The sequence below is a fragment of the Barbus barbus genome, assembly GCF_936440315.1.
Source record: "Barbus barbus genome assembly, chromosome: 25".
NCBI classification, from domain to species: Eukaryota; Metazoa; Chordata; class Actinopteri; order Cypriniformes; family Cyprinidae; genus Barbus; species Barbus barbus.
Window position 1 is genome coordinate 9,162,343 of NC_136753.1, and position 23,991 is coordinate 9,186,333.

The 23,991-nt window shown below is 44.8% G+C and overlaps 1 protein-coding gene across 1 annotated transcript in view; it reads right to left on the reverse strand.

Annotated features, from left to right (window-relative positions):
* tns1a (tensin 1a) overlaps positions 1-23,991 on the reverse strand; it is a 42,281-nt gene that overhangs the window by 4,290 nt on the left and 14,000 nt on the right. The window contains exons 13-23 of the mRNA XM_079376506.1: positions 17,309-18,838; positions 16,072-16,149; positions 15,057-15,244; positions 14,825-14,900; positions 9,715-9,798; positions 9,415-9,441; positions 8,455-8,599; positions 7,689-8,320; positions 7,492-7,578; positions 7,176-7,304; positions 63-158 (exon numbers count right to left, since the gene is read on the reverse strand). Of these exons, the coding sequence (XP_079232632.1) occupies positions 63-158; positions 7,176-7,304; positions 7,492-7,578; positions 7,689-8,320; positions 8,455-8,599; positions 9,415-9,441; positions 9,715-9,798; positions 14,825-14,900; positions 15,057-15,244; positions 16,072-16,149; positions 17,309-18,838 (3,072 nt within the window). The remainder of the gene's footprint in view (positions 1-62; positions 159-7,175; positions 7,305-7,491; positions 7,579-7,688; positions 8,321-8,454; positions 8,600-9,414; positions 9,442-9,714; positions 9,799-14,824; positions 14,901-15,056; positions 15,245-16,071; positions 16,150-17,308; positions 18,839-23,991) is intronic.

Genomic DNA, 23,991 nt, shown 5'->3' on the forward strand with positions numbered 1-23,991 from the left:
TCAGTACTATACACAGCAGACAGAATATCATAAAAGCATCACCACTGGAAATTAGTTTTTACCAAAGTAGGGCTCATTGGGGCAACCCTTGAGTCTCACGCCCTTGGCACTGGTTTCAATCAAGAAGTGTCGTACCAACTCATTTGTAATGTCTCCAACTTCAAAGTAAGAATAAAATATAAATGAGGATGAAGTTCTGTTCAGTGATGATTAGCACAATGTACAGTGCCCTCCATAAGTATTGGAAGAGTAAAGACAAAATTGCTCTGTTGGATGTGGAGTCAAGACATTTGCAAATATGATTAAAAGATGAATATGAGACAAAACAACAGATTGTCACATTTTATTATTAGCCGTTTCAACACACGGTCGGTCACTCCGAGTCACGTCACTCAGAGAGTGTTCTGAACGGTGTGCGGGCGTTACGGCGCAGCAGTGGTGGTCACGTCGGACGGGAGGAAAAAAGATCGTCTTCCGGCTGACAGCCACACTAAGAGTGTGCGGTGGCCAGCTCCCCTGCGTGCTTCAGCACTAAGAGCAGAACAGCACTAAGAGTTTCTGGGTGTGGTCGTTTCCTGGCACCTCAGGACGGTCACGATTGCTGCCTCACGTGTCTGGGCATTCAGCACGCTGAGGAAGCTTTCGTGGATGGTTCGTGTTCTTCTTGTGGGGACATGACCATCTCAGAGTTGCTTAATAGACTCCGTTATGTCGAACATGGCGGAGTTCCTCTGCCTCTGCCGCGATCCAGCGTTCGTCCTGGCACCCGGGGTGAAGCTGCGTCGGGTGGAGTCAGAGGTGATTTGAGGATCACGGTGAGGGCTTCCCCAAGTGGAGCTCCTCACCCCTCAAGCACTCCGCAGCCGGTGGAGCTGCCGAAGGAGCATGCTGGGCTGGGTTCGGTGCCCCCTCTGATGACCAGATGTCGATCGCTGCATCGGAGGGCGAGCCCTCTCTCTCCGGGGACGATGACTCGGCTGCGTTGCCCCCTTCGGGTGTGGTAGCGGTGTCTGAGCCAGACTCAGAGATGACGGCTATGCTTTCCCGGGCCGCCGAGAATGTCAGGCTCGTGTGGAATCCTCCACCGCGTCCCGATCCTTCAAGGTTGGAATAGTGGTTTCTGGGGGGGTGCCATTTTTCCCGGAAGTGCATGAGGAGCTTACAAGATCGTGGAAGGCACCTTTTACTGCCCGGAACAAATCTTATGGCTCCTCCTCCCTCACCACCCTCGATGGTGGGGCCGCTTTGGGGTACGCGGACATCCCCTCAGTGGAGAGGTCTGTGGCCATGCAACTATGTCCAACAGCCGCTACCACCCTGCGAGGTGACCCGTGTCTCCCCTCACGGGCCTGTAAGTATTCGTCAGGTCTAACTGGCAGTGATTATGGAGCCTGTGGGGAGGCGGCTTCTGCCCTCCTCGCCATGGCGTTACTGCAGGTCCACCAGGCCAAAGCCCTGAAAGACCTGCACGAGGGTGGTCACGACTTGGCGGTTCTACATGAGCTGTGTGCTGCGACGGACCTCACGCTTCGAGCGACGAAGGTGACCGCACAGTCTCTAGGTCGTACGATGTCCACGCTAATGGTCCAGGAGCGCCATCTCTGGCTGTGTCTCGCTGACATGAAGGAGCAGGAGAAGGTACAGTTCCTGAATGCTCCCATGTCACAGACCGGCCTCTTCGGTGACGCTGTCGAGAGCTTTGCCCAGCAGTTCTCGGCAGCACAGAAGCAGACTGAGGCGATCAAACACATCATGCGCTGGAGGAAACCTGCTGCTTCCACCCTGGCTGTAGCCCCTCAGCCGGCTCGTCGCCGTAGGCGCCCCCCTGTGGCCGCCCCTCTCCCGCGCAGCCGCAGCAGCCGCCCACCAGGCAGCGTCGTGGAGCCGGTCGCAGGCAGGATGCCAATGGACATCCCTCCTTCTCTCTCGCCAGGCAGTGGGTGGTTGCCCAAGAGCACCCCTCCTGCCCATTCGTGGAACCAGGTAAGGGTGGTAGCACTCGAGTCCCCGCTTCAAGTCGTCAAACGCCGGGCTGTCACAAGCCTCAAGCTGGGTTCCTGTGTTTCCTCCCGCACGAGGAGGAATCAGGTGAGTGTTACACTACACACCCAGACCCCACCCCCTGCTGTCACAGGCCAGGCCGTCACAGGCCCCAGGGCAGGTCCCTGTGTTCCACCTCGCTGCCCCTCCGCGGGTACGTCGGTGGCCCCGCTGCTCCCGCTGGCACGGTCTCTCGGAGCCTGGCTAGCGCTCCCCAGTCCGTCTCGGTGGCTCCTGCGAACCATCAGACTCGGCTACGCGATTCAGTTCGCCCGGCGTCCCCCCAAGTTCAGGGGCATGCGGTTCACTTCAGTCAAGGCCGTCGATGCCCCTGTCTTGCGTGCGGAAACCGCAGTCCTGTTGGTGAAGGACGCGATAGAGCCGGTCCCTCCAGCCGATATGAGGTCAGGGGTTTTACAGCCCTTACTTCATTGTGCCCAAGAAAAGCGGTGGGTTACGACTGATCTTGGATCTGCGAGTTTTGAACCGTGCACTTCACAATTGGTTTGCAGAGATCGACCTGAAGGACGCGTACTTTCATGTCTTGATTCTCCTGCAACACAGGCCATTCCTGCGGTTCGCGTTCGAGGGTCGGGCATATCAGTACAAGGTCCTGCCCTTCGGGCTGTCCCTTTCGCCTCGCGTCTTCACCAAAGTCGCAGAGGCGGCCCTTGTTCCCCTGAGAGAACGGGGTGTGCGCATCCTCAACTATCTCGATGACTGGCTCATAGTTGCCTCGAGAGCAGTTGTGCGCACACAGGGACCTGATGCTCAGGCACCTCAGCCAGTTGGGCCTTTGGGTCAATTGGGAAAAGAGCAAACTCGTGCCAACGCAGAGGATCTCTTTTCTCGGCATGGAGTTGGATTCGGTCAACCAGACAGCATGCCTCACCCAGGAATGTGCTCAGTCGGTGCTGAACTGCCTCAAAACTTTATTAGGCAGGACGGCGGTCCCACTGAAACTCTTTCAGAGGCTCCTGGGGCATATGGCTGTAGCTGCGGCCATAGTTCAGCTCGGTCTGCACCATATGAGACCGCTTCAGCACTGGTTCCATTGCCGAATCCCGAGGTGGGCGTGGAAACGCAGTAGTCACCGGGTTCAGATTACACCGGCCTGCCGCAAAACCTTCAGCCCGTGGTCAGATCCCTCGTTCCTTCGGGCAGGAGTGCCCCTGGAGCAGGTATCCAGGCATGCTGTGGTATTCACAGATGCCTCGGCCACCGACTGGGGAGCCACGTACAATGGGCACGCAGTGTCAGGGATTTGGACGGGTCCCCAACTGCGTTGGCATATCAATTGCCTCGAGCTGCTGGCAGTACACCTTCCCTTGAGCCGCGTCAGAGGGCGCCTTCAGGGCAAGGACGTTCTGGTCCGTACGGACAACACTGCGACCATTGCATATATCAACCGGCAAGGCGGTTTACGCTCCCGTCGCATGTCACAACTCGCCTGCCACCTCCTTCTCTGGAGTCAGAAGCATCTGAGGTCCCTTCGTGCCATCCACATCCCAGGAGTGTTCAATCGGGCAGCCGACGAGCTGTCTCGAGCAGCACTTCCAGGGGAGTGGAGACTCCATCCCCAGGTGGTCCAGCTGATTTGGAGTCGGTTCGGAGTTGCTCAGGTAGACCTGTTTGCATCTCCGGAAACCACCCACTGCCAGCGGTTCTACTCCCTAACCGAGGCAACGCTCGGCACAGATGCACTGGCACACAGTCCGGACCTGTGGAAACTGAACGTATGGTCCCTGGATGGGATGTGGAGGTTCTAGGTGACCTACCCCAGGAGGTAGCACTCACTATCGCTTCAGCACGTGCACCGTCCACAAGACGGGCCTATGCTCTGAAGTGGAACCTGTTCGTCGATTGGTGTTCCTCTCACCATGAGGACCCCCGGAGATGTTCGATCAGAGCTGTGCTTTCCTTTTTGCAACAGGGGTTGGAGCGTAGGCTGTCCCCCTCCACCCTTAAGGTTTATGTTGCTGCCATTTACGCTCACCACGACCCCGTGGAGGGGAGGTTGGTGGGGAAGCACGATCTGGTTGTCAGGTTTCTTAGGGGGGCCAGGAGGTTAGACCCTCCCAGGCCTCCCTCCCTACCTTCTTGGGATTTGGCATTGGTGCTAAGAGCCCTACAAACTGCCCCCTTTGAGCCTTTGCAGTCAGACGAGTTTCTCTCTATGAAAACCCTACTCCTGACTGTGTTGGCCTCGATCAAGAGGGTGGGGGACCTGCAGGCATTTTCGGTCGACGAATCGTGCCTTGAGTTTGGGCCGGCTGACTCCAGTGCAACACTGAGGCCCCGGCCCGGCTATGTGCCCAAGGTTCCTACCACTCCCTTCAGGGACCAGGTAGTGAACTTGCAAGCGCTGCCCCTGGAGGAGGTAGACCCAGCCCTAGCTTTGCTCTGTCCTGTACGCGCACTGCGACAGTACGTGGATAGAACTTAGAGCTTTAGGACCTCAGAACAGCTCTTTGTCTTTTACGGAGGACAGCAGAAGGGGTAGGCTGTCTCCAAGCAGAGGATGGCTCACTGGATAGTGGATGCCATCACCTTGGCCTATGAAGCACAAGGTGTGCCCTGCCCGCTCAGGTTGCGTGCTCACTCCACTAGGGGTGTCGCATCGTCCTGGGCGCTGGCTCGTGGTGCCTCGCTAGCAGACATCTGTAGAGCTGCGGGTTGGGCGACTCCCAACACGTTCGCTAGGTTTTATAGCCTACGTGTCGAACCGGTTTCCTCCTGTGTTCTCACCTCAAATGGGTAGTGGCACTGAGAGGCCTGGCTCAGAGTCGGCTTGCGGCATCCTCACGCCTAATTCTCCAGAGAGTTCCTTAACCAGGTAACCCTGTTGAGTACTCCAGCACTCCGCCAGGCCTTTCAGCCAATGAATTCTTGAAATCTGGTGTGAGGCTAATGCCCTTGTGAGAGACCCTGTCGGGATCCCATATGTGTATCCCACGGTATGCTTATTAGAGCCGTGTTTCCCCTGGCAGACCATGTTCTGCCATCTCTAATGATGTAGCCTAAGCCATCTCAGAGACTTCCATGTGCTTTAGGGCCCTACGGGGTTACTTCACATGTCTAAATGTCACTTAACCCCCTCTGGGAGGAGGTGACTCCGCAGTGTGCCTCTTCCAAGCGGAAGGGCACGCTTCCCAGTGTTATCCAAGTCCTACTGGTGGGTTGCTCAAGGAACAAGAGTAGTTGAACTTCTCTGTGTAGAGCCCAGTCCTATCGTCTGCCTTATAGGAAGGATCAGGAGGCCTACACAGGGCACTGGAAGGGGCAGCTTCTGTGGCGCTTTGGTAGGGATCCCAATTTCGTCGGTCATCCTACGTGACTCGGAGTGACCGACTGAAAGGGGACGTCTCGGTTACGTATGTAACCCTTGTTCCCTGAAGGAGGGAACGGAGACGTCACGTCCCATCGCCACAGTTGCTGTACCACCGCTGAGTTGCCGGGTCACCGGCTCGGCTCCTCAGCGAAAGCATGAATTAATGCGGATGCAATGATCGCATGCCAATGTCCATTGGCTCGTTTAGTTACACTCGAAGTGGATTGGTCTCTCTGGCGAGATCCCAATTTCGTTGGTCATCCGACATGACGTCTCCGTTCCCTCCTTCAGGGAACGAGGGTTACATACGTAACCGAGGCGTTTTAGCAAATAAAAAGAACACCACTTTTAGAGTCCATCCCACTCATTGATGTGAGCATAAATATTGGGGCAGTTAAACATAAGGCAGATATAAAAGATTTAAAGCTATTATTTAGTTGCAGATCCCTTGCACACAAACACAGCAGTGAGTCTGTGACCCATAGACATCACCAGACTCTTGGTTTCATCCTTTGAAATACTTTTCCCAGCCTTTAATGCAGCCAGTTCCAATTGTTGCTTGTTTTGGGGAGTTTCTGCAATTACTCTCCTCTTCAGCTGGTGAAATTCATGTTCAATCGGATTTAAATCTGGAGATTGACTTGGGCAATCTAAGGCTTTCCATTTATTTGCCCTTTATAAATTCCTTGACTGAACTGGCAGGGTATTTTGGGTTATTGTCCTGATGCAATATGAAGCACTTCCCAATGAATCTGGTGGCATTTTCTTGAATATTAGTAGGCAAGATGGTTTTGTACCCTTCCAAATTCATTCTGCTACTGTCAGCATACATTAAGTCATCAGTAAAGTTGAGAGGGCCTGTTCCAGAGGCAGGCATGTATGCCCATGCTATGACACTACCTCCGCCCTGCTTTACAGATGATGCTGTATGCTTGGGATCATTTGCAGTTCCCTTTTTTTCTCCACATTTTTGCTTTCCCATCACTTAGATAAAGGTTCATCTTTGTCTCATCGGTCCATAAACACAGTTCCAAAACTCTTCTTCCTCACCTTTGTGCTTTTTTGCAAACTCTAATCTTGCCTTTCTATTTTTGGTGCTGGTCAGAGGTTTGCATCTTGCTGTGTAGCATCTCTAATTCTGTGTAAAATTCTCCTGAGGACAGTAGATTGTCAGATCATCACCCAAGCTTTCTGGAAGCTTTGGTGATTTTACAGACACATCTTTTAGGGTTCATTTTCACAGCTTTTATGATTTGTCTGTCATCAACTACTGTTGTTTTCTCAGCCGATCAGGTAGTTGTTGGTTACTGGTGGTTTCTCCGTGCCCTTTGTTTTTGCTGTAGCTCTAATTGACTTCCTCTTTTCGTTTAGCATCCAAATTACTTGCTTTTCTCTCAAAGTCAGCTCCCTCATCTTCATCCTGGTTTGTATGTGTCATCACCGAATGCAAGATTCAGAATGCAGAAGTAATGGATTTAACTGATACAACACATTCCCTGCTTTTAATATATGAAGAATTAATGCAACACGACACAGCTGATCACTTAGAAAGACCTGTGAGGCAACTGTTCCAATACTTATGCTCACATCAGATAGGGGGATGAAACTCTAAAAGTGCTGAACTTCCTAGCTGGTAAAACATCTATGTGTTGAATCACCCAATAATAAAACATGAAATTCTGTAGTTTTGTCTCATATTAATCTTTTAATCCTATTTGTAAATGTCTTGACTCCACAGCCAACAGAGCAATTTTGACTTTACTGTTCCAATACTTTTGGAGGGCACTGTATGTAGTTATATTACCTTTCTTGTTCTGCTGCACCGTTGGCGGGGGAGAGGCTACTTTCATGGCCAAGCCATATGCTCCTCTGAAAGAGTTACTATCTCGAATGACAAATGCTCCTGGTTCACGATCTTTAAGAATACAAATTGCTGGAACATATACAAGAGTAAATGCATCACTAGTCATTGATACATCGCTACTAAGGCAAAACACTGCAACTACATTAATGTTCAAAATAGTGTCTTGATACGACCTGCCCTATGATAAATGGGTTTGGCTTCACTCTACACAGATTCAGTGAAAACCGAGAGTGAAAACTGGCATCAAATCTCTTACCTTGTTCCCTGGAGATTTCTGGTTTGTACCAAAATTTGGATGTATCTTGAACAAATTTGATATTTATTCTTATATCTGGAGGTCCATCTGCTGAAAAAGAACAAATGGTTTGCTGAATAGTTGATCAAAGGAGTACACACATCTGTTTCATTTAGTCATTTTATTTTCAAGATTTCTATCTGCAGTTCTTATGTTACCATATATTGAGGCGAACGCAGGTCCTTGTGTAGGAGTGGGAGTTTTCCTACTTTCTATGCTGTCTGTTGGAACACTTCTAGAATTCTCTGCAATGGATCCTGCTGTTACGTCCAGGGGCAAGAACAATGAGGGGCTACAGGATTGCTCTAGGGGAAATGATGGTGTTGCAGGTCCAGGCTGAACCAAAGAAGTGGTGCTTTGCCTGGACTCTGCTCCATGTCTCTCATTTGAGGTGGCCTGAACCCTAGGTGGGACTTTGTGATCTGGACTAGAGGCAACTGCGGCAGGTGAGTGTTGGCGGTCTAGCACAGGGCTTGGCGGGATGAACTTGCCGCTGCGACCCAAAAGAGGGCTATTGGGAGAGGTTGGTTCACTGCCGCCATAGGCTGTTGGTAGACGTCTTCCCAAAGCAGGGCTACTTGGACCACCAAGCCTACGTTGAAGGGCAGGGCTTGGAGGTGTATTGGTGGCAACTGTACGGTGGAGTGTGTTGGGGCTTCCTGGAACGTGATGAACACCCACGATGTTAACAGTGGCCTCATCAGGGTTAAGGTAAGTAAAGGTGTCTGGGAATAGAGGAGCCCGGACAGGCTCAGATGGAAATGATGCAAAGGCAGGCTGCCTTCCAAAACTGTTAGAAAGTGCAACATAAAACGGAGAAAGCGTGAGTATATAAAATTAATCAGATACATTTCACCCAAACAGATGAGGACACATACATATATTTTGAATTTGAAAAAGGGACAGTGGTCAGATAACAGTTACCTATAAGAACTAGCATTGTTGACTGGTTGAGGTGGGTTGAAAGTGTGGGCTGGAGGACCTGGTCTTTCAAAAGCAGAAGATTGATGCTGCAAAGGAGAAATCAATCCCCCTCTTCTGACTCCTGTTGCCACAAAACCATGTTGCTCTACAAGACAAATAAATAAATAAATAAAAATACAAAAAAGCTGTAAATGACTTTGACCATCACTGCTTCAACATTATATGACACAAATTTTGGGTATGATGTGATGAAAGATCTAGGATGAGTTCAAAACTGTATGTTTTCAACTAAATTTAAAATGGAGGGCAGGCAATATGGTTGACCTCGGAAAGATGGGTATCATTTCATTTCACATGACGTACTAAATGTATAAATGATGGCCAAGAATACCAATGTCAGAAGGAGCTGATTATTAGGATTATGTTTTTTTCTGAACACTTGCTGGTCCTGAAACTGGTCTACCTACGGGCTATCCAACTCTTCCTGGAGAGCTAACGTCCTGCAGAGTTTAAGCTCAATTTTTCATTAATTTCAACAAATTTATCGTCAATACAGATGCTGCATATGACACAACCCCAACACAATGAGTTTCCCACTCATAATTACCACTTTGTGGTGGCATTCATGTGCATTCAAGTTGTAAATATGATCTATCCGACATGACTTGAATGCACCATGAGCTCTGCAGGAACGTAGATCTTCAGAAGCAGGTTTAGCCACCCTGATTTATCATTGAATTAAAATAGGAAAAAACTTCTTGAGTCACAGAGCAGAGCCTTCTGGCAAAATATTGTTGACACTATAATACTGAAATACAATTTCAATAAAACTCACATAAACAAGAGGGTTTTCAGGTGTTAACAGGGGTGAATGTGTGCAGGAAGGAGAATGTAGCATTCATTGAGATAATAAGCATGTCAGTGTAAGGGTTTCCACTGTCATTTGAAAAATACTCTTACCTTCCATTTCATCACTAGAATCAGAATCTGACAGCAGCAGGCATAAAAAGAGAAAGAGGAGCAATGACAGTTTTTTTAAAAGGGGAAGAGAATAATAACGTGAATGTGTGAATGTGGTGGGAATGCACAGCAGGAGGACAGTGACAGAAACTAGCACTGATAGATGAAAGGGGTGGGGCAGGGGATATTTCTGAACACTATTGGCCATGTAATGATAAATAAACCATGCAATCTATTTATTAAATGATAATAAAAATGGAAAATATACATAAGTGGACAGTGCACCATACAGGTACTCACCTGAACTGCTTTGTTGTACTAGAGCTTCTGTAGGGTTCTGTGGCTTCGTTCCTGTGGCAGAAAGAACGGCCTGACCAGAATGGCCTATTTAAACAAAAATACTTTCATTGTTAGTTTTTATTGCTCAGGAGCCACAAGAAAAACACAAGTCATGCATAGAAATACAAAAGTGCTAAAAATGGAAAATATAAGTCAATGTAAGTCTATAAGAGATATAAGTGGCGGCGATGCAACATGGCGATGCAACATGGTGGCGCGCACAGACGCAGCGGCTTTTCTCTCTCCCGACAGAACAGTGTTTGCGTGTTTTTTGTCTTGTAAGTCGCAATGTTTTTGTACATCTTCGTCACGTCTACCTGTCTTTAAGCCCGCATACAGTCGTGAGTTTCTGCTCGATGTCGGCAGAATCACATTTTTAGAGTTAAACTCAGCACACGCCGAAGAGCTGCGGGACCTCGGTCTGCTCCGACAGCCTACTCCATCACCGACCCCCACTACTGCATCTCGCCCACAGCGGAGGTGCTACAAGCGGCATGAGAGAAAGCAGAAGAGGGGTAAGCGCGGAGGTATCCGAGCTAGGCTAGCGGCCAACCCACACAAGCCAGCTATCCCCACCATCGTACTGGCGAACGTACGCTCTTTGGACAATAAACTGGACTACATCCGATTACTTCGCTCTACTCAGAGGACTGTAAGAGACTGTTGTGTTTTTGTGTTTACGGAAACATGGCTTAACAACAGCGTACCGGACTGCGCCATACAGCTTTTGTGTTTACATCAATGATGCATGGTGCCGCGACGCTGTTGTGGTCTGCAAACACTGCTCACCCTTGGTGGAGTTTATGATTATTAAGTGCCGGCCGTTCTATCTACCAAGGGAATATACAGCATACTGCTCGTTGCTGTATACATCCCTCCCAGCTCCAACAACAACAACAACAGGAGTGAGGCACTAAATGATCTGTACCAGCACACCAGTGAGCAGCAGACAGCCCATCCAGGTGCTTTTCTCATCCTGGCTGGGGATTTCAACCACGCAGACTTAAAGAGTGTGTTCCCAAAAATACATCAACACATAGACTTTCCAACAAGGGGAAAAATAATCTGGTCTTTGTTTACACCACCAAGAGAGGAGTTTACAAGGCCCTGCCCCTCCCCCACCTCGGAGCCTCAGACCACATCACTGTCATGCTAATGCCTGCATACAGACCGCTCGTTAAAGCCATCAAACCAACACACAAACAGATACAAGTGTGGCCGGAAGGGTCGTCAGAGGCACTTCAAGACTGTTTTGACACCACTGACTGGAATATGTTTAAACAGGCTGCCACATACAACAACACTACAGACCTCCAGGAGTACTCAGAGACTGTCACTGCCTACATCACCAAGTGCATTGATGATGTAACGGTCACAAAGTCCATCTCTGTCAGGGCCAACCAGAAGCCGTGGATGACAGGGGAGGTCTACAGACTTCTGAAGGCTCGGAGCGCTGCCTTTAGAGCTGGAGATGAGGAGGGCCTAAAGACAGCTAAGGCCAACCTTTCCCGCGACATCAGAGAGGCCAAGAGACAGTACTCCAGGAGGATAGCCCATCGTTTCAGCGACAGCAGAGACACTCAGAGCCTGTGGCAGGGGATACAGACCATTACGGACTACAAGCCCCCACCACAGACCTGTGACATCACCATCCCCCTGCTGAATGAGCTGAATGCCTTCTTTGCTCGCTTTGAGGCACAAATTAGCACCACTGTACAGAAGACTACACCTCCTACACCTCCTCCCGGCGACCAGGTGATGACACTGTCCCCAGACAGTGTGAGGAGATCCCTCAGCAGGATCAATGCATGCAAAGCTCCGGGTCCTGACAACATTCCTGGGCGTGTACTGAGAATTGAATTGAATTGAATTTATTTATTTGATCAGGGACAATGCACAAAAAAAACATTAGTCTAAAAAAGAAGAGATGTCATGTGCCAGGTTATAGCAAAAAATGCTAATTTCCACCCGCAGTCCCTGGACAGGTTGATATTATACTTACACAAATTCATAAAATATATACAAAATAATACATGGAAGCATTACTTCACTCACATCATAAAAATACTCTCCACTTCAGGAATCTATCACTCACTTACTCACAATTTACACCATTCATATCACAGACATTCAGTGTGTACAGGTTTGCTTTAATAATAACCACTGTTTGGTCAGGCGTGTAAAAGTACTATAGTTTGTACATGAAATAATTTCGTTTGGAAGAGTATTCCAAAGGCTCACTGCTTTATAAGAGAACGCTTGTTGGCCATATGTGGTTCTACGTCTGGGAACACTGCACTCTCCTCTGACTGTCGACTGTGTGGCTCTAGAAATTTTCTCCGAATTTAGTGTGACAAATTTTCTCAAAGGGGGAGCAGCGATGTTATGGATAATTTTAAATAGAGCAGAAATTTGATTATATTTAATGAGGTTTTCAAAACTCAATATGTTGTATTTACTTTGTATTTTACAATGATGGTACTGGCGAGGCTTTTTATCATGAATTTTTATGGCCCTTTTATATAATGATTCAAGTAATTTTAACGATGTTTTACACGCCTGAGACCAACTAGACATGCAATACAGAAGATGTGGGACAATCATAGTATTAAGATATATATTTGAGGCTTCCATAGTTAATGAATTTCTGATATGTTTATAGTTCATCAAATTAAATTTCAATTTATTACGAAGTTTTTTTATGTGACTTTTAAAACTAAGGTTCGAATCAAGTATCAGACCTAAATATTTTGTTTCATTTACATTTTTAATTTTTTGTCCATTAACTTGAATTTCTTGAGTTAGTTGTAATTTACGTTTATTTGAAAAAAACATTGAAACCGTTTTATCTACGTTTAAAGTCAGACAGGACGTCTGCAACCATTCTGCAACTTTTTGCATCTCTTTTGATAATTTGTCAGCAACCTCCAGCTCGTTTTCCCCAGAAGTGAAGATCACCGTGTCATCAGCGTACATAATTACGTCAACGTCCGAACACACTGTGCAGTGAGAGACTGTGCAGTGGAACTCACTGATGTCTTCACAGACATTTTCAACATCTCGTTAAATCAGGCCGTTGTCCCCACATGCTTCAAAGCTACCACCATCATTCCAATCCCGAAGAAGTCATCTCCATCCTGCTTCAATGACTACCGTCCAATAGCACTCACTCCTGTTCTCACGAAGTGCTTTGAACGGCTAGTCATGCACCACATCAAGTCTGCCCTCCCCCCCTCCCTGGACTCCTTCCAGTTTGCATATAGGTCCAACCGCTCGACCGATGATGCCATCGCCACTGCCCTCCACCCAGCCCTCACACATCTGGATAAAAAAGACACATATGTCAGGATGCTGTTCATAGACTTCAGTTCAGCATTCAACACAATCATCCCTCAACAGCTCACTCACAAACTGGTCCAGCTGGGGCTCAACACCTCTCTATGCAACTGGCTGTTGGACTTCCTGACTCAGGCAGTACGGGTCGGCATTAACACATCCAGCACCATCACACTGAACACTGGGGCCCCCCAAGGATGTGTGCTGAGCCCCCTCCTCTTCACTCTGCTGACACACGACTGCACACCGTCACACAACTCCAACCTTTTCATTAAGTTTGCGGATGACACGACTGTGGTGGGTCTCATTAGCAACAGAGATGAGACAAACTACAGGAGCGAGGTGAGCCACCTGGCCAGGTGGTGCAGTGACAACAATCTCTCTCTGAATGTGGAGAAGACGAAGGAGATTGTTGTTGACTTCAGGAGAGTACACACTCAGCATGCCCCTCTGACCATCAACGGTGCGACTGTGGAGAGAGTGAGCAGCACCAAGTTCCTAGGTGTGCACATCACAGAGGAACTCTCCTGGAATAACAACACTCTAGCACTGGCCAAGAAAGCACAGCAGCGTCTCTACTTCCTCCGCAAACTTAGAAGAGCCAGAGCCCCGGCCCCCATCATGTGCACCTTCTACAGAGGCACCATCGAGAGCATCCTGACTAGCTGCATCACTGTGTGGTATGGCGCTTGCAACGCATTCTGCCGCAAGTCACTTCAATGCATAGTGAGAGCAGCTGAGAAGATCGTTGGTGTCTCTCTCCCCTCCCTCCAGGACATTTACAGCCCCCGTCTCACCCGCAAAGCCCTCCGCATTGCAGGTGATCCCACCCACCCGACACACAGCTTCTTCAGTCTGCTGCCATCAGGGAGGAGACTGCGGAGTCTCCAGGCGAGGACCAACAGACTGAAGGACAGCTTCATACATCAGGCTGTCAGGAAGCTGAACTCCCTCCCGTCCTTGCCCCCCCCTCCCCTCTTTTACCCCATGCAACACTGAACACTGATACTACGACCCCCCCCCCCCCCCCCCAGCTCCCCACATCCCCAGGACCCTTCCACCTTCCCCACCCACTTAAAAACTGTGACCAGCACCTGTCACTTGTGCAGCATTGGACTGATCACTACCTCATCCAGCATTGACTGCAAACTACCTCTTCGGATAGTTTGATAAAAAGACTGTTCTCTTGTCACTTTAACAGACTGATAAGCTCTTCTTGCTCTACACATATATCTGCACAGTTTTCTTTTATTTAACTGGTTTGCACTATCTATTCTGCCATGTGCCTTATGCCACTTTATTTATCTCTTTTTTCTACAATGTCCTCAGACTGATAAGCTCCTCTTGCACTATATATATATATATATATATATATATACACTCTATACATATACACATATATCTGCACAGTTTTGTTTTATTTAACTGGTTTGCACTCTATCTGCCATGTGCCTTCTCTTTCTTTGTTTTTCTTCAGTGTCCTCATTTGTATATCTGCATAGTTGTATGTACATATGTTTAAACTGTATTTACCTGTATTTGAACGTCTACTATCAGTGTCTTAAATGTTAACTGTATGCACCAAGGGTCTGAGAGTAACGCAATTTCAATTCTCTGTATGTATGTGCCGTACATGTGGAAGAATTGACAATAAAGCAGACTTGACTTGAAGTCTTATTCACTAGCTTCGTCTGTAGTAAGGTTGTGGACGATATAGGAAAGATATGATACATACCACCACTACTGCGGGTAGGACCAAAAGGAGCTGATTCCATCTGCTCAAAGGCCTCCCTGTAGCTATGCACTGTTTTCTGAAAGGGAAACATACAGGATGACAAAATATTAAAGTACAATGTACAACTAAGAGAAGTAAAAACACTACACAATAGCTTATTTAAAACATTACAATGTTAAATGAAATGATAAAGTGAAACACATATCTCCACAATTCATCCATTATTATATACCTCCTTAGGTTGTTCTCCTGGGTTCATTGCAATTGTGTTGGCAAAGTCTGGAGATACAGGTTTCAATGGAGAGCACACTCTGTGGGCTGCACTGTCATTTTGGCTGCTGAGGTACTGGCTTTCACTTGTGGTTCGTCGGCGTATAGTTGGCATGGCTTCATCTGGGGTTACTGCACGTGAATGTGATCCTAAAGAACATGGAAAAGTGTTATGTTAGGTTCTTCAAGCAAATGCAGATCATGTGTGAGAAGGGTGCAACTTTAACTTTTTGGCAATTTTAACTCTTCAAATATCAGTGTCATTAGATTAAGGATTATTTCAAGAATTACAGCTGTTTTATTAAAATAGCTCATGCCCTACATCATTCATTGGCCTCTAGTGGCTAGTTTGTGATGACTGAAACCTCCCCAGATTCGGTCCTTACATAGAGTATTTGTAAATTTATGGTAATAGCTGGTTGCATTCAAAATGTATAGTTGTAATCAAAAATTGTTAAGTAATCAAAAGCAACACGTATTTGATAATTATTGATATTGAGACTCCAGAGAATCTTCGTACACCATTTTAATTCAGTTCGGTGCAAAAGGGCCAGAAAAATAGGTACCAAAAGTTTTGCCAAAATCCAATATGGTGAAACACTTCTAGACGGTCATGAAATCATATAGAATTTTTGTTCCGCTTGACCTAAGGATTACAGTACTATAAAACTAAAATAAACTGTGATATACAGTATGGTTTAGAAGTTATACTCCAAAATGTGATATTTATGATGATCTTGTGCTGGGATCCTAATAATAATGTCAAAAACAAAATCTTACTCCTAATAATAATTCTGACAAGATACTTTAAAGGTTTATTGTATTTTTCTGCATACATTCAGCTATTGACCTTTTAATTATTCCAGATAAAAAAAAAGAACCAGGCAGAATGCAAAATAAGATGACAGAGATGTAGAAAGAGAAAAGAAGGGAGTGGAGGACAGAGGGAGAAATGGAGGATCGTGAGGGTGACAAACCAGAGAAGGAATAGGAACGATGATGTTCAGACTGGAAGGACATGCTATTGGAGATGCCCCGGATGCGGGCGTTGTACTCTGGGTGGAGGAATTATGGAGTGGGTTGAAGCAGAAGAAGAGGAGCAGTATGAAGGTGCAGGTTGGAAATCAGTGTGGTGTGAGGGGTGATCCATATACCACAGCAGAGACAGACAGAAGGGGGGGAAACAAGAAGAATGAAGAAAGGGTGAATCTGAATATTAATTTCTGGGTTTCAATGTATTTCTTTAAAATACAGTTACATTACAAACTGTACTCTTTTCTAGAATATGTTTGTATAATTGTATGTGGCTTTCCATATGCGAGTAAATAATCAAGTAACAAAAATGATAGAGTGGTCTACTAAGAAACACTAGAGACACAACAGTCTCATTAGAATATATTTGACAGAAATCCTGTTCCAGCAATACCATTCACTGCCAGAGGGTGGTGCTCCTATGTATTTTCCTGCAATATCAATAGTCTGCTGTTCAAGCCAGAGATTGCATGGTAGCTGAAGCAGAGAGTTGTAAGGTTTATTCTGGCCACTGGCGACTTTCATCTATGCAGCTATTCATTCCTACACAGAGGACAGTGTTGACATAAACAGTGTGCGTGTCTGCCAAGAATATCTACACAAGGAATGATGACACCTCTATAATCTTCTTTCATCAATTTTTAGCGTGTAGGTCAACTTTATGGTTCAGTATTAGAACATGTCTTCATTATTTATCTATGCAGTGGGACATACTTGCAGGGAATTTTTTCCAATGTTTATTTTTGGTCTCCTACAGGACTAAATCTAGAGATGAACTTGTTGACATTATTATGGCTCCATTAAGTTACCAGGGCTTGGTGTATTGTCTTTCTTTGTCAAATATGGTGTAACATTAGATGCCGCCACACTCTGAATGAGACTATGAAGCCAGGAGCAGGCTAAACTAAACTGCATGCTCTAATGATGCCAAAATGAGGCTGGGTAGAGTAATATCCTGATTATCCATCAAGTTGTCACCTACAAACTTTAATAATGAACCATAATAAATGCAGCTTCAGCGAACTTTGTTAATTTTTTATAGTTTACTCCAAAATACAGAGGCAAAACCAAAAAATGCATCACAAACTATAGATTATTTATAGACTTTAGTGGACACTTTTTTCAAGTTTCAGTCACCTTATATATGCAGCAAAAGGCATGTACTATTTCCTTCTTCCTCACCTGCTACACGGTGGGCCACAAGTCCCTCAAGGTTTAGCATCTCGTCCTCAGACTTTGGCTCAGGTTCTTTTGCAATGGTAACAGGGGGCAGTGGGGATGAAGATGTGCTGTAGCTTTTCTGAAGGCTTGGGAAAGTGCCCTGAAGGTCTGGAGAGTAAGACACGTCGTTGCTTCCTGGGTAGACATACTGGGGCTTGATTGGAGATGGGAGGGGTAAAGTTGGGGATGGTGTTGTAACTGAACCTCCACGGATACTATAGGGATCTTGCTGATACATAGGTGAAAGGGCCTGAGGGGACTGGTAACCCCTCTGATGGTGCTCAGATAGTGGAGTCATGGGGTAAGCAGGTGATGATCTTTGTGAGGACTGGCCAAAACTGGCAGAGGAAGAGAGAGGTGGGCCACCAGTGACACTATAGATGGCCTGGTCAGCCTGGTAAGAAGGTCTGGCTAGTGTCTGGGCAAATGGTGGATAGAAAGCTGAGATGTTCTCTCCTAGGGGAGCACTCTGAGATTTGGGAAATGGTGTATGTGAAGGCTCCAAGTCAAGCATGAGCATGTTTAGAGCATCTATAGACTGTTCTACATCCTGCTGTGAATCACCTCCATGAGTTGGGAAGCGTGGCAGGGCACCATTCGAGCCAAAGAAGGGGTCATCCACAAGACCATACTGATGCCAAGCACTGAGCCCTCGCTGCACTGCCTCTCGGCTGCTGGTGTTACGTTCAGGAGCTTGTGGCATGTACCGAGGTCCTCCATCCAGCATCAGACCACCATATGACTGCGAGCGATACATTCCTTCGTTCTGCCCACTGTACTCTATCAGTCCATGTGCTGATGATGACCCTCGAAGCTGGTGCACAGGCATCTCCTTTTTAGGCCTCCGCTCTAGGAAATTCCCACGTTGTCTGTCTACTTCCACTACAATGGACTCAGTGACTGGTTTGCTGTCAGCTGGTGTATCTTGACCCTCAAAGGAGGAGAGTGTGCCAAGACTGCCTGCACTGTTATCTCCTACCTGGCTTTCTGGCAGCTCATCGTCAATGATGTCAGTTTCACGCTCAGCACTAGCTTGTCCGTTAACGTGGACCTGGGCAGGCACAAGGTGACGCACTCCAACCCCTGGGCTTGTGTTGGCAAAAGAGAGGAAATTCTGATGAGGGAGAAGTGGTGGTCCCTCTGACCCGCTCAGAAGCTGTTCCAACTCTCGGTTCTCACAAGGGCTAACTGCAGTCTCAGGGGGAGCTTGGCTCACAGGCCCTGAGGATGACAAAGACTGTTGAGCATCATCTGTGCGGTCTGTCTTAACAGAAGCCGTAGAGTTTCCTGAGTCACTGCTGACAGAAAGGGCGTGGTCTGCAGCTGGTAATGGATGGTTGGCAACTGGAAGAGGAAGTGCGTGTTCAACTACAGGAGGAGCACGGTCAGTTGAATAAGCAACATTGGCTGACACAATTCCCTCAAGAGAGTCTCTCTTCTGAACCTGGACGTAAAGGCTGCCATCTACTGGACCTAGAGAATGAGCAACATCTGAAAAAGAGGTTATAAAAATGGTCTCATTAACATTATAGAATCACTTTGTCAGTTTTCTTCATTAGAAACAGTTTTCTCTATTCTAGTCAGGTTCTATCATTTGCTCACCCTTATGAAATGCCATTGAACCTATACATTCTTTATTCTGCAGTATTCTTAAAATGGTACCCACGACACATCCTCTGTGTTCAGTACCTTATCTGAAGTCATACCATAGCTTTGATAACAGAGGCCAAATTTAATCCGCTATTAACTAAAAATCTGTCTATGAAATAGAAACTGAAAAAAATTCTGCCTATGTATTTTTCTGTCTAAGTATTGGTTTTCACTCATTAAAATTAATTCACTCACACACAGTCCTTCACAATTTGTTGTCTAGTTTGAAACCTTCTGCTTTAACAGAAATAAAGTAAAATACATATTTTAATTCTCTTTCTGTGAACATTTGGGTAGGTGGATGAAATTTCCAGTTGACTAATGGAAGTGAGGTTGGATGTTTTCTGTGTTTCGTGTGTATACTCAAAAAAATGACATAATCAAGTCATGTCAGTTTTCCAATGGCTGAACCAACAGTTTTTTTTTTTTTTAATTAATTAATGTGGTTTGCCTCTTTAAGCCATTTTAATTTGTATATAACCTTTCTCAATCCATAGTGTTTAACTGCAACAGAAATGTGTTTTAGGAATAAAACTTCAAAAGATGTTTGTAGAGAGAAAAATATTTGAGAGAGACAAGACTCATGGGGAGCTCATCTTCATGTCATTACCACAAATGTCTAGCTCTGTCATGAAACTCTAGATTGTGCTGGCTAATAGGCACTTAACACTGATGTTATCACATTATTCACTGGATGACACAAGCAGATTGGTCTCTGTTCAATCTGCAGCAATGCAGCTCAACATTTTGAGCTCCCCAGCTCCACCAGTATAGATCTGTTGTGAATAATTTCATGTATGCTATTTGTGCAGCAGTATTTCTTACATGCACCCAGAAGTGTGTCTGTGTATGTACTGGCAGTAGCAAGTCTGCAAACTTTGCTGAAACGGCAATAATCAACAGTTATAATCAATAGCAGCAATATGCATGATAGATATATTTCTGCCAAGACCAAATATATTAATACTGTCACTATTAATACTATCTATTAACATGCTAAATTATTCAAAGAGTTGTCATGATAGAAAAGTACAAAATGCTAAATATTATCTAGTTATAGCATGTGTTATATAAGTTATATGGCTAGCAATTTATTTTACAGTCCTGCTCCGGGTGTACAGTATATACAATATATTTATTATAGCAACTACAATAACTGGGTTATATTAGTACCTAGGTACTAAACTTAGTACCTAACTAGGTACCAACCTAACCTTAACCCATGCAGTTACCTTATACTACCAGTACTTATGTAAGTACACTGTAAGTACAATGTAAGTACATACACTGTAAAATAAAGTGTAACCATTATGTGTTTACTGAATAAATGGATTGATACAATTTTTCATTGTTACCAAGCAAATGTTAAAACTGTTAGGAAAATGATTAAATTGTATAGATTTGAATATATTTAAAGTCTGTCTTAAATTGACTAGTGTGATGCAGGCAGTTATCACTGATGTCCTTTGCTGTCTATCTGATACAGTATAGGCTGTAGCTGACAGTTCTATGTTGATTTATAGTCTTTTGAAATCCATCCTAAAGACTGGAATGATGTAGGCAGGTTTTCAGTCTCTCACTCTCTGGCTGGTATAGATTGTAGAGGACATTTTCTATTAGTATGAACAATTTTTTTCTCATCATATGTGACCATCATATGTGGTGTTCCCTAGGGATCCATCTTAGGGCCTCTGTTGTTCTCTCTTTACATGCTTTGTTCCCTCTGGCTTCTATCTCCCACAAATACAAAATCTCATCAGTTATGCCGATGATTCTCATCTTTATCTCAGACACAGCTGTTTTCTAGGTAATCTATTAAACCGCATCGGTAGGTCCAACTCATAAATGAAAACTTTGCACTACTGTACACCTTCAACAATACTCTGCACAGTAAACACAGGTCAGTCAGATCATGCAATATAATTGTCATTGCTTTTTTTCATTTTTATTATAAGTAGTAATAACTGCAGCAGCAGTAGTAGTAACTGCATGTGTCGTTTGTTCTGTTGTATTTCAGAAAATCTTATGTTGACCTTTTCAAGCATTCTTAATTTGTGTTATGTTCCTTTGTATCTCTTTTCACTCTTCCTGTTATTTATTATTTCCATTGGTTAGTAATTTTATCATTTGTCGGTTTTAACTGTTCATATGTTTTCCTGCAAAATACTATATACTGTGATGCTGTAGTCAATAATTATGTTCATGAATTCTTTCCGTTTCTCCTAGAGTCTTGTTTTAGTATGCTCCTGAGTTTTTCTATTCATTAATAAAATTGGCTGCAATTAGACCCACTACTACTTCTTTCTTCAACTACACATTACAACGATTAATTGTATATTTAAATCCAATGTAATATATTAATTCATTATTTTACTTTAATATTTTGCTTTTATTAATTAGAAATCATTGATTGTGAAGGTCTAATGGTCTAATTGAGCCAAGGTTCCAGGTTTGAGCCAAGGCAAATGAGACAACAACTATAACATTTATAAGATTCCACAATTGCCCAATCATCAATGTGTTGTGTATTCTCATCTCCCAGCCCTGGTAATTGGCACGCTGCCTTGGTAAAGAAGCATGTGCTATAAACTGTAAAATGACACGTTAAGATATGTAGTACTACCTAAGTAGTAACGTAACACCTAAGTAGTATTTTGTAACTAATTGTTGGTTGGGGTTCAGAAAATATGCACAAACCTGCCTGCCATGATGATGGCCAAGTTTTACTAAGTCTGTCTAGCAACAGCCATGGTATTAAGCTTAGGACCAAGGGAATGATATCATGGCTAAATAATGCCAAAGTGTTGGTCAAGAGAGAGAAGAGGCAGAGGGCCATTGCAGTTCAACATACCATAATCATGTTATGCTCGCCAAATTTATAAATAGAGAGTGAAAGATAAGGACATACTAATAAATAACAGAAGGACAAAGAGTAAAAAAAAAAAAAAAAGTAAGGTCACGGAATGAGAGGAGACAGACATATGGCAGCAGGGAGAGGTTGAAAAAAGATTACGAGGTGGGAAGCAGACATGTAGACAGCTAGGCAGAAATATAGAATGGCTAACTGACAGACAGACAGACTGACTGACTGACAGACAAATAGACAGACATACATGGGGGTGAGTATATTATGACAATTTACAGAAATTAAATAGGCCTATGGTAAGCTGACAGAAATGGCAACTACATGAGAAAGCCTAAGAGACAAGTTACAGTAAGAGTTAAAACAGTTGAGGTGGGGGTGGGCTTTTTATATTCAACATGAAGTCACATAGCGATCTAGCTGCTGCTCAGTAAGACTGCACAGCTCATTCACATTCAGCATAACATCCTATCATCACACACACACACACACACACACACACACACACACAGCACAGGCACAGGACACTATATTCTTTGCAATTACAGTTTTTTTTTACGATTGCTTACACACTAAAATTAAAAATAACACACAATTAGTGAAACCTGACACCTAAGGAGCAAAAGCCCAAATCTGCACAACTATAAGCACATTCTCAGCCTCACACTTTTTGCAAAACACTACACACATTGTTTTGCAAGACACTAAACACACACATTTTTAGACAGACTAAGTATTGGACAGACTAGGTATTGGACTAAATGCAACCAGAAACTGGTTCCATTATTCCAGGACCTTCCACAACACTCTCCTTTCCTTTCCTTTTTCCCTTCCACATGGCAGTGAAAGGTTTATGATCTCCGACCCCATGTTATTCCCCTCATTCAAGCTACGGAGGAGGCCTGTGACCTAATAAATGCAGAGTCTGGGCAAGGATGAAGTCACCATTCGAGAAGATTCTTCCCTTGCTGTTTTGCGAAGGAGGACATTGCCTGTGATGTGGACGAAGTGGCCATATCCAGCTACATGAAGAGATGATGCTAAGGTTTTTTTTGTAGTTTATGTACTATATTGTATTTAGAATATGTTCTGATTTTCAGCCTAATTGCAATGATGTACTGAAGGATTTTACAATGTGGTGAGAAATAAATACTTTCATCAGTGTGCAACACTTGTCTCGTGTATTGTGTTTGGTCAATTCATGTCCTTTAACAATATCTAAAAAAAAAATCTAAATCAAAAATCAAACCCAGACTATCATTAGAAAGGTAGAAATGTAACAAGAGTTTAAGATTGAGCACAGCAGTGTGTAAGTGGTTCAAACAGAATTTGACTGTATGAACCATACGGTACTGAAACTGGGTTTTGTTAAATTATTGTAAAGTTTTGAATAAAGGGTTTCATTTTGCAAATGATCTGAGATGTTCTGCTACTTGTGTGTGTAGATGTGTGAACTGTGTGTAGTGTTTTGACAAAATGAGCAAAATGTTTTTAAAATCGTGCCTAAGGAATCGTAAAAAACGGTATTTACTTGTTGCAAACATGTTTAATTTAAATAAAATCTGGTAATCAAAGGATTTAAAATGAAATAAATTCAGATCAAATGTCAAGAGAGACAACATTGTCATTGGCAGTGAATCTATGTTTATTTTGTTCCAATTTTGTAGCATTTAGCTAGATAATCTCTGATTTAGCTTCCTATTACCAAACATTTTACAGGATTGGGGCACTAAAGGGGCCAGTCATATTTTCTGCTGGGTCCAGCACCCCTCTGGCCCACCCCTGGCTTTGCTTATGATAATTACAGCGTTTACGGGTGCTGACAGCTAACTTAATCTCAGATTTTTAAGAAGGCTGAGATACAGAGCTAAAGTCCCAGCCCCCAAAAGTGCCTAGTTGGGGTCCAAAAAAGTACTTGGAAAAACATCCCAGAATTATTAGCATTTACAGCATGCATTCAACTTTGTATGGACAAGTTATTGCCAAACCTTATGGTCCATTACCATGATTAAAGAATTCCCCCCCCCTGAAATGTCCTTTGTCTTTCGCAAAGAACATTTACTTTCATTTGTTACAGTCTTTTTCAACTGCTTACACATAAAATCTTTACTTGTCACACAATTTTTGAAAC